Source organism: Camelina sativa, chromosome 8 (assembly GCF_000633955.1).
Source record: "Camelina sativa cultivar DH55 chromosome 8, Cs, whole genome shotgun sequence".
NCBI classification, from domain to species: Eukaryota; Viridiplantae; Streptophyta; class Magnoliopsida; order Brassicales; family Brassicaceae; genus Camelina; species Camelina sativa.
The window spans coordinates 24,186,184-24,195,680 of record NC_025692.1 but is presented as its reverse complement, the minus strand read 5'-3'; the positions used below and the strand labels follow the sequence as shown (position 1 = coordinate 24,195,680).

Genomic DNA, 9,497 nt, shown 5'->3' with positions numbered 1-9,497 from the left:
TATTTTTCTTACCGTTGTTTATAATTTATAAATTTTTATTTTTATAACATATATTTTAATATAATTATATATATATAATGTTTTATGTTGTAAACGCCTAAACCGCCTAAAAACCGTTTAGGCCCCGACTAAGCGTTCTAGGCGCTAGGCGTTGGGTCACCGCCCAGATACCGCCTAACGCTTTCTTGAACACTGATAATCACAAATAGTGTAAGTTAAATCCATTTGTATACTGAAGTAAAAAAATATTTAATTGCTCAGTAAAGTACCCCACTAGGTAAATTACACCTACGGTTTCCAGTAAACATAACATAGCAATAAGTGGCAATACTGTTGATACACAGCTAAGATTCTAAGACCTCTCTCTCACGTCACTGAGTACTATATCGAATCAGTCATGCTTTAAAGTCTAGTGAAACTTAACCAGAAGCTGAAGTTAGGAACAGATTTTGAGGTTTAGAAGGCAACTCTAATTTCTTCCCCTACCAAAGCAAATATCTCATCCACCCTGTAACAAATACGCAACAATAGTTCATCAGAAATCACTCTCTGCCCAGAAGAGTAGAACTACGGAATGACAATGGTGAAGATGTTAATATTTTACCTATGAGTCTCAATGTTTACATCTGCAAGCCAAGTTGTCAAGTAAATCTGTAGAGCGAGAAGAGGTATTCAAAGTTTTAGGATATAATGTTAGCAGAAGCATTTTCTTGTGTCGAATCAAATCTTACGCACCTGCAAAATTTCTGCGGTTGGCTGGTTGGTATCTGATACAGAGGGAATACCGATATTATTTTCTTTCACTATGGGAAGAACTGGCTCAGATACTTCCATGGAATATAAAGAACATTTGGTGAGATGACCAACTTCCCCATGGTAAAGCTCATCTGACCAACAGTTGTTGCCAGGTTGAGGAACCTCAGAGCTTAAAGAGATCAGTTCCATTATAAGCAATCTCTGTTAATATGCAGAAAAAACATCAGAAGCTAATCAAGAGCCTAAGATATATACAGAGAGATTTACGAAGAAAGTATACCTTTACCATTACTTCACGTTTGAACATCTCCACAAGCTCCTCAGCCATCTTCTCTGCGATCATATGAACATCGCAAGTACCAAACTTTAGAGATGACAACATAAAAGGAGAAAAATAAACAACTTTCGTGTTCTGGATCGTACCAAATGCAGAGACATTCAAAAAATTAAACACAGGGACACCACCACAATCTCCAGCATCATTCGAGTCTTCCTTAGAGGCAGAGAACTGTACAAGTGACCCGTTACTCAGCTTTGTATAACATCTCAGAGATCTGCTTGCATCCACCATCTCAACAACAACAGCTACCTGTATTATTTCTACAGATTGGTTTATAGGTTCCAAAATTCACCATTAGTTTGTAGATGTAGAATCATGTTGCCACACTCACCATTTCCTTGTAGGACGATAAAAGCTTGGTTCGATAGGAACTCTGAACATAGAAAGAACAATACCTGAATTAAAAAAACACACACACACACACACACAGAGAGAGATTGGTTAACAAAAGAATTCTGAACTGAAATCAATATTCACCTGTTGCATAAACAGCTTCTTCAAAGCTTTCTTCTTGATATCAAGCATGTCACTCAACACACCAAGCTCCATCATTGGCATATACCTATTTTAGTTCCATGGATACACAAATGTAGCAACTAGGAATCAATCTTTGATTAACATCACTATGGCTTTAACTGAGTAATTTGAAAATAAATAAAATTAGGAAAAAATCCATACTTTTGGGACAAATACGAATTGACGAGCGAAGTAGCGTGAGATCTTCCGGCAGAGCTAGCGGCGATCCACTGTTGGCGACAGTTCGAAAGTTTTGACCACTGGTTCCTAAGATTACGCTGAGCAGCTGGTCTCCATAGCCTCATCGATGATGATAACTAGCCGGAGATGAAGAAGCCAGCGATCGCGAAGAATACGCCGGAGATGGAGAAACAGGCGGAGGAAACTGAGATATACTCATTGTATAAGCTTTAAGGGATAACGTCGCCGGAAGATGAACGGCGTAAAGACGCCGGCTGTAGTTTCTTTTCACTTAGGGCTTATGACGAAATATACAAAAGGTTACAATTGTAATTTCTCTAATTTTATTAAACTGTGATTTGTTTAACTCTCATAATCGTAATTAAATTTTCTCTATTTTAATTGTTTAGAATCAATCTCTGAGAGAAAATTACAGTAGATCAGATTTATACCATAGGAGCTTTAGAGAGAGAGAGAAGATGTCTCACAGTCATGGGAACGCTTCGTCGGCGAATGATCCACGGCAGCCTTTGGCGGCGAAACCTTACACTCCACGGCCTGTTGCGCCGGAGGATCTTCCCGTTGACTACTCCGGATTCATCGCCGTTATCCTCGGCGTCTCCGGCGTTATGTTCAGGGTAACCTTTTCATCAACTCTTCTTCTGATCGTAGAATCGTTTACTCCGGTTGTTCATCATGCTTAGACAGATTTACTGAGTTAGATCGTTTTTGGATTGGATTGGTTAGCTCTCCGATTCATCAACAGCAAATCTGTAGCTCGTTCGATTCAGTTTTCCTGATTTTTTAACATTTGGATCTTCGCTAGTAAAATCTTGAATGTTTGATTTGTTTGAATTGATTTAGCTTAGTTTCCCAATTGTGTATCATATTATAGATTTTATAGACTAGAGATGAATTCGAGCTTGTTTAAATCTGAGCTCGTGGCAGAGATCGAGTCAGTCACATGGAATAGAGATCAAATGTGGATTTCTCTCTTTACGTTGAACATTTGGTTTTTTTGAGTCTATCCAGTAGATGGATGTGAGAAGAATTGGGAATTGTTGGTCCATCCTCATTTTTGATTCATATGTGTCTGCAGTACAAGATTTGCTCGTGGCTTGCAATTATATTCTGTGCACAATCTCTGGCCAACATGAGGAACTTGGAGAATGATTTGAAGCAGATCTCCATGGCTATGATGTATGTTCCATCTCATCACTCTTTTCTTTTCATTAAGTTAGAGAGCCTAATAAATGCATTGGAATATTATGTGAATCATCATTGCAAATACCACTTTCTGATAAAATTCCAAGAATGAATTGATGAGTAATCTCTCGTTTGTTAATAATCGTAATTGTTGATATACTGAACTCGGGTTTTTTTCATGTATTGAAACAGGTTTGCTATAATGGGATTGGTCACTAACTACTTAGGGCCTAATAGACCCGCCACAAAGAAATAACCATGAAGCCTAAGAGGGTAACCAAGTACTCTGCTTTTTGATGACGTCTTTTATCGACCTTGTTTGGTTCTTGTTTCCGCACCAGAGTTTGCGCAATGGAGCTAGTGTTGTTTTATTTTTGTGTTCGACACTCTAATCGTTGAAGTAGCAAAACTAGAACCCTGATCTTCATTTGTGGGGTTTAAAGATTCTAGATCCAGTTGCAAAGAATGTGAAAATCCAACTTTTTCTCTTTTGATCTCCCTGATTTTGGATCATAATTGATAGATCAGACGAAAGACAAAGCCGGAATTTGTTCAACCTATAGATGTTGAAATTCTTACAACAGACATCAGTTATTATTATTACAACGCCGACTTCCATCAAATAGCCACTTTGCAGACCAAGCAAACGTCTCACTGTGTTTGGTTTCATTAGCTTCTTAGTCTCAATCTCTTATGGTATATTGGTATGTAATTCATTCAAAACAAGTGCCTTGTCATATTAAATTCCTTCTCGAATTTATAATCACATCCTGCCATTGCTAACTGACGATGTTGACTTAGCTTCCAGAGGTAAATATTAACACTCCAAAAGTGGAGCAGAAGCTCGAAAGCTGTTACTAAGTTGAGCTTCTGGTTAAGTTTTAATGACTGATTATATAAACTATAAACAGTACTGACTTGAGAGAAGAGAGAGATCTTTAGAATCTAAGCTGTGTGAAAACAAAATTATAGCACTGGCGGTGTTACCTCGTGGGGTTTCTGTTATGGGCAATCTTTCTTTACTAAGTATACAAACTGATGACTTACAAGTTACAATATTCATGATGATGCATACAGTAATGCTACATTCTACTACGAAATCTCCGGCCTCCCGATGATGAAGGCCTTCACTGTTCTCAGGAGTCCGACCAACTAACTCGTCCCCACCCATAAAATGAAACATTTTGGGGAGGACTGGCCAAAAGGTGAATTATATGGATCTATTAATAGTTAGAAAGAGAGACATTGTACCCTGTCTGGAATGTGCTGAGGCATTGGAGCTATGGTAACATATCTTTGTGGGTTTAACCTAACTGGACTCACGGTCCGGTCCATAGATGGGGATGATTGGTGGAAACTTGCAAAGCGGTTGATCACTGCAAACCGCTCTAGATCCTGGACTTCGATCCTCAAGTCTGTTAATGTAGTTCCATTTTCTAGTCTGCAGAAAGAACCAGATGCTCATGAGACCAAGCCAGCCCAAATGAGTACCCATTTAAAACTGGAATTAATTACAAGAGATAGCTACGGTTTTTACCCTGCAAAGTCAGTCTCGAGTTTCCGTGTTCTACTAATGAAATCTTCAGCTGCTTTGGAGATGTACTGGTCACTGATTTTTTCAGTTTTTGTTCTCTCAGACAACCTACACAAGAGTGAATCGGTTCAAGGCAATAAAAAACCTCGAAGTGTAGACATTCTCCAATATTTCAGGGATAAACAGAAAATAGCCTTACGGGTTTGAATTGTTCGGGGGCGAAAAGCCCCCACTCCTGTCGGTAGAAGTTGAACTACATGCATCTCCCAGTGCAACTCTAGCAGCAGTATATGCAACAAACTCATAATTTGAGCTAGCAACTAAAGATATCACCCTATCAGGAAAGGGGCGAAACAGTTGCTGCATGAGCTGTGTTGTGTATATAAGCCTTCTTTTTGATCTAATTGGTGGGCCATCCTCAAGTAAAGTCACAAATTCCACCTGTGAGAAGCCATCAACGTATTCAACAACATTGTACAAAAAGAGACCGCCAGAAACATATGTAATGAGGAAACTCACTTTTTCAGTAAATCGATTGGTTGCTCTTGCCCAATCAACCTCGGCCTCACTGTAAAAGAAAATAGAAAGTTAGATACGGTAATGGATATGAAATTTTTAATAAATACTAGTGCTCATAAGCCACACACCCGAGAGTCTTAAGCCTCTGGGGACCATGCATAATTTCTTTATTCCACGATAGAAGTCCTGATGTGGCCGCTTTGCGCTTCCTTGGTTTATCATCCTTCAGAAGTTGGTCAGTAGCACCATTAGGCAATGAGGTAGATAAGAAAGTCTCTGCTCCTGGTGTGGAGGACATTTGCTGCATATGAACAACGTAACCAGGATCCGTAGTATCTAGTTGCTTGAACGGTTGAGCAGAATGTAAACCATCAACCGAATTCTTCAATAGTGTGAATCTCCCTGTATCATTGACATGTTGCACCTGTCCTTTCTTGAAAGCCTCATATTGACTATACCTCGATGGAGCTATTTGAGGACTGATTTGTTGATGATCTGCTCCAGCCGAGGCTGCAGGATTCTTGTTGGAGAAACTCTGAGAGACAGTTTGGCCAAAATGAAGCATGTAGTTCGCTGATTCATTGTGATTCAATCCATCCATAACTAAACCAACAGATCTTGAAGGTGATTGTGTTTCTCTCCCGCCAGGCAACACATGCAAATTATGGGCATTTGCTTGAGTAAGAGACTCTGGTGAGAACTTCGACCGAAAACTGTCACTTGAGTTTTCTTTTCCAGAGTTCCCCATTTCATTTGATTCAGCCATGACTTTACCAGCATTATTACTCGCATATGACTCAAGAATCTGACTGCTGTCTCCAGATTTCAGTTGATGAATAGCTTTTTCTACAGAGTTATTACAGGGATGCTGTTGGATATTTCCCTGGACGTCCCTCAAAGCACTAGAATCATTTCCTGCACCATAGTTTTCCCTTTGCATTTGTGTAAAATGATTCTTCTGTTCCACCAGAGCAGCTGAGCTTGGATTAGAAGCAGCGTTCCAGTTACCAGGTCTGTCATCAATGTCCTCATTCTTTCCACTAGAAGACAAATTATTCTGCACATTAATGCCTGAACTTAAAGAATGAAACATATTTCCAGCCATTTGACTGTGTTGAGTCATTGGCTTCTCCAACAGGCCATCATCTGAAACTATATTTCCCTTGTCTTCCAAATGTTGAACAGTTGATCCAGTTGAATTACTGTGGACTCTATCACTGAGTGCATTTGAAGCCTTGACACCAGAATCTTGGGCTCGATTACCAATATGAGTATCTGCATGTGGGGTAGTATTGCTGTTAGCCCACACAGATTGCTGTTTACTACCCCATTCATGTACGCCTGCATCATTGCTGGATGTTTCTGCTACAGCAGATTGCATAAGAGCACTCCAACTCCCACTTTGCAAAGAGGAGCATGGATCAAAAATGTCAGAACTACTGGAGATAAGATTTCCTGTCAAGCTCATATCAGTGCTGTTTCCAAATGCCTCCCACAAATTGTCATCCGAACCAAACAAAATCTTTTCCTCTGTTGGATCTAATGTCGACGACTTCTGCAATGTATTGATATTTTCAGATACTTTCACAAATGAATTTTCTGATAGACCAGAACCCTCCATCTGACCAAATTTATCCTGCCCTGACATGTTCTGGAAACTTTCAAAATTAGGCCTATTATTTGAACCTGGAACTGATATATGGGAGAACAGATTCTCCTGGTATGTGGATCCAGGGACCAGATGATTGGCCTGTACGTCACCTTGATTCAGAAATGACATTGGCTGATTAGTGAGAGAGGAATTCATGTTTGCAGAACCATGCTGTGCAGCTAACTTGTTCATCTGAACTGAAGAAAAGGCATTTTGAGGTGCATTTGTCCCACCAACAGGCATACCGTACAAGGAAGGTTCAAACTGTTGTACCATTAAGTTTGGCTGCCCGTGCTCAGGGGTAATCATAAGCCCATTGGATGAACCTTGAACAACTGGCGAGATACCGCGATGCATCCAGTTTGTATTTCCTGTCATAAGATCTGGCTGCAACCAATTATTAGACGCATCCTGAAGAGGGACACCACCAATAAAAGGATGGGACTGGTTATCACTTGAGCGACTTCCATTGACTGCATTTGAATTCAAAGAATTGAGCTGCCTGGCCTCTAGCTGGTGCTTTTGAAGTTGTTGTTGCATTTGATATTCATGCATTTGCTTAAACATAACTTGCTGCTTTAGTAGTTGCATATCATTGAACGTCATCTGCTGCCTTGGAAAAGGCTGGAGCATGGCAGGGAGCTGAGTGTTTGATTGTTCTTGACCACCAAGAAAATCATAGTTAACCGGAGATTCTCCCATATCAAACCTCATAGGAATTTTATGAATGTCTGGAGTGAATACTCTCCCTGATAACTTATCCCTACTAGATTCTACATCCACTCCCGAAAAATTTGCCTCATTTGGCGATGCCTGCAACACAAGGTTCCCATGCATGTAACCATTTGAGGGTTGCTGGTGTTCTTGCAATACACTTCTGGAATACTCAGACCTCGTAGGCTGCTGATTGAAATACAAACCATGCTGTGAATTTGAAGGTTGCCCTCTCTCAGGATCAACTGGAATATGCAAAAAAAAAAGCTACGTTTATAAGCTATAACTCTTGAGATTGTGGAATTCCCCGTCACAAGGAGACAAAATCCATTACCAGATTGTTGTGTGCTATAACTCTTGAGATTGGCAATAAGGGATTGATCTATCTGCCTCTGATTGCTGACTAGACCATTATTAAATCCGGACCAGCTTCCATCAGCAACCTGAGGCTGGTCTTGGGATAAGCCCTCCTGTCCAAAGAAATTGTGGATCCTCTCTCCAAATTCGTTTCCAGGCATAGATTCAGCTCCGATAGATTATTTTAAAGATCTGGACCTCGAAAAGAAACAGGAAAAAAAAAAAAAAAATCAAGAGTGTGTCTACTTTGATCTCAATTTCAAATGTTAAAAAAAAAAAAAAAAAAGAGAAAGTTTAAACACCTTTATTCCCCGAGAATTCATGAGCTACCTCCAACTAATAAGCTCCGATTACTCAAGATTTTCCTGTTAAATAAACAAAACAAACAAAAAAAGATAGTATTGGTTCACAAGCTAAAACAAATGCTAGTTTCCTGCAAACAGGAGAATAAGTGGGCAAAGAACACTAAGCCAAAGTCTAAGCTCCAATCAGCTTCAGAAACTATAACACGCTCAGCTCAATAGGCACCAAATCCAGTAAACTACTCAAGAGCTCAATTGCAGTAGATGTCAACAAGATCCTTACACAAAAACAAAAAAACAGCTGAAATTTTTTCCAATTACACCGCTTTAAACCTTCTTTGGCAGCTCGAAAAATAAAGCAAAATTTACAGAATTTATTGGAAATCTCGCGAAGATCAAAATTGCTGCAACACAATCTCACCCCAAATCGACGCTCTAATTAACATAAACATTTACCAAAACCGAGAATTCAACCTCAAACGAGGACCTTGCAGAGTTTAATCCTACCGACACGCTCCATCAATTGGGAATTGAATAAAAAGAATAGGGTTTCCAAACAATGGGACCAAAATATATATATATAGAGAGAGATATGTGAACTTACACACTTGCGTCAAGTTTAGCCGTAAAACAACAACGGGAAGGTGACTTCTCCGACCACAGTTTCTAAGAATAACTTAGGGTTTTCTGAATCCAAGAATTAACGAAACCAGAGAGAGAGAGAGAGAGAGATAAAGTGATGGAAAGGGCTCAATGAGCAAAACAGAGGTTCGGGTTTGGGAGCCTCGGGTCCAAAGCAGATGCTTCGGGGGTATTGAAACTCTCTGTTACGGACAGAAGATATACCATTATAACACAACTACATGTCAACACGACATCGTATTGGGAGTGTTTCTACGTACTTAAATCGCAATCGTTCATCAATCATTTTTTTTTTGTCTAAAGAAATGTATTATCCTTTTTTAGATAACTATGGATTAACTTCTTTTCTTTTTTTTTTCCCTGTCAACGTTAATGCATTATTAAGTTACTTAGTTTAGTTACATATCCAGAGGTCTAACGTTTTATTAGTGAGACTTTTCCCGAGTGATAGAAAAGTACTAATGTTTAAATTTTTTATCTCCAAATAAGGAAACTTCAAATCATTTATCGAATTCGAAGGAGAAAAGAAAACTCTCACCTCTTCTTCTTTGAGAAGTTTAAAAACCATGTTTCTTCTCGAAAAAGCCCTGGTTGCTAAAGAAACAAGCAAATACTACTCAAACTAGAACTTTTTATGTTCAACGTTGATATGATCAGTTGATCACAGAGATGGCTGAGGAGCTTCTTCAGCTTGTAGTTAAGTTTAAAGCATGACTGATCCGACAAAGTACTCAGTGACTTGAGAGAGAGGTCTTAGTTGTGTAAAAAAAATTCCCACAT

The 9,497-nt window shown here is 39.3% G+C and overlaps 2 protein-coding genes and 1 pseudogene across 2 annotated transcripts; 1 reads left to right on the top strand and 2 right to left on the bottom strand.

The window, feature by feature from the left end:
• Positions 234-2,101, bottom strand: LOC104708307 (annotated as a pseudogene).
• Positions 2,206-3,494, top strand: LOC104708306 (protein Asterix). The gene is made up of 3 exons (XM_010424852.2): positions 2,206-2,430; positions 2,892-2,992; positions 3,191-3,494. The coding sequence occupies exons 1-3, from the start codon at positions 2,272-2,274 to the stop codon at positions 3,252-3,254; spliced, it is 324 nt and encodes a 107-aa protein (XP_010423154.1). The 5' UTR covers positions 2,206-2,271; the 3' UTR covers positions 3,255-3,494.
• LOC104708305 lies at positions 3,944-8,879 on the bottom strand. Its single transcript, XM_010424851.2, has 8 exons — positions 8,680-8,879; positions 8,076-8,138; positions 7,751-7,965; positions 5,180-7,661; positions 5,052-5,100; positions 4,732-4,973; positions 4,536-4,640; positions 3,944-4,439 (listed from the first exon to the last, which is right to left on the bottom strand). The coding sequence occupies exons 3-8, from the start codon at positions 7,932-7,934 to the stop codon at positions 4,229-4,231; spliced, it is 3,273 nt and encodes a 1,090-aa protein (XP_010423153.1). The 5' UTR covers positions 7,935-7,965; positions 8,076-8,138; positions 8,680-8,879; the 3' UTR covers positions 3,944-4,228.

What these genes read in the sequence shown, in the direction of transcription:
- LOC104708306 (XM_010424852.2), top strand. Translation starts at nt 2,272, where the DNA reads ATGTCTCACAGTCATGGGAACGCTTCGTCGGCGAATGATCCACGGCAG. An exon ending in TCTCCGGCGTTATGTTCAGG is followed by an intron (nt 2,431 to 2,891) that starts GTAACCTTTTCA and finishes ATGTGTCTGCAG; the next exon opens with TACAAGATTTGCTCGTGGCT. An exon ending in CAGATCTCCATGGCTATGAT is followed by an intron (nt 2,993 to 3,190) that starts GTATGTTCCATC and finishes GTATTGAAACAG; the next exon opens with GTTTGCTATAATGGGATTGG.
- LOC104708305 (XM_010424851.2), bottom strand. Translation starts at nt 7,934, where the DNA reads ATGCCTGGAAACGAATTTGGAGAGAGGATCCACAATTTCTTTGGACAG. An exon ending in TTATAGCACACAACAATCTG is followed by an intron (nt 7,662 to 7,750) that starts GTAATGGATTTT and finishes TGCATATTCCAG; the next exon opens with TTGATCCTGAGAGAGGGCAA. An exon ending in CCAATCGATTTACTGAAAAA is followed by an intron (nt 4,974 to 5,051) that starts GTGAGTTTCCTC and finishes GGCTTCTCACAG; the next exon opens with GTGGAATTTGTGACTTTACT.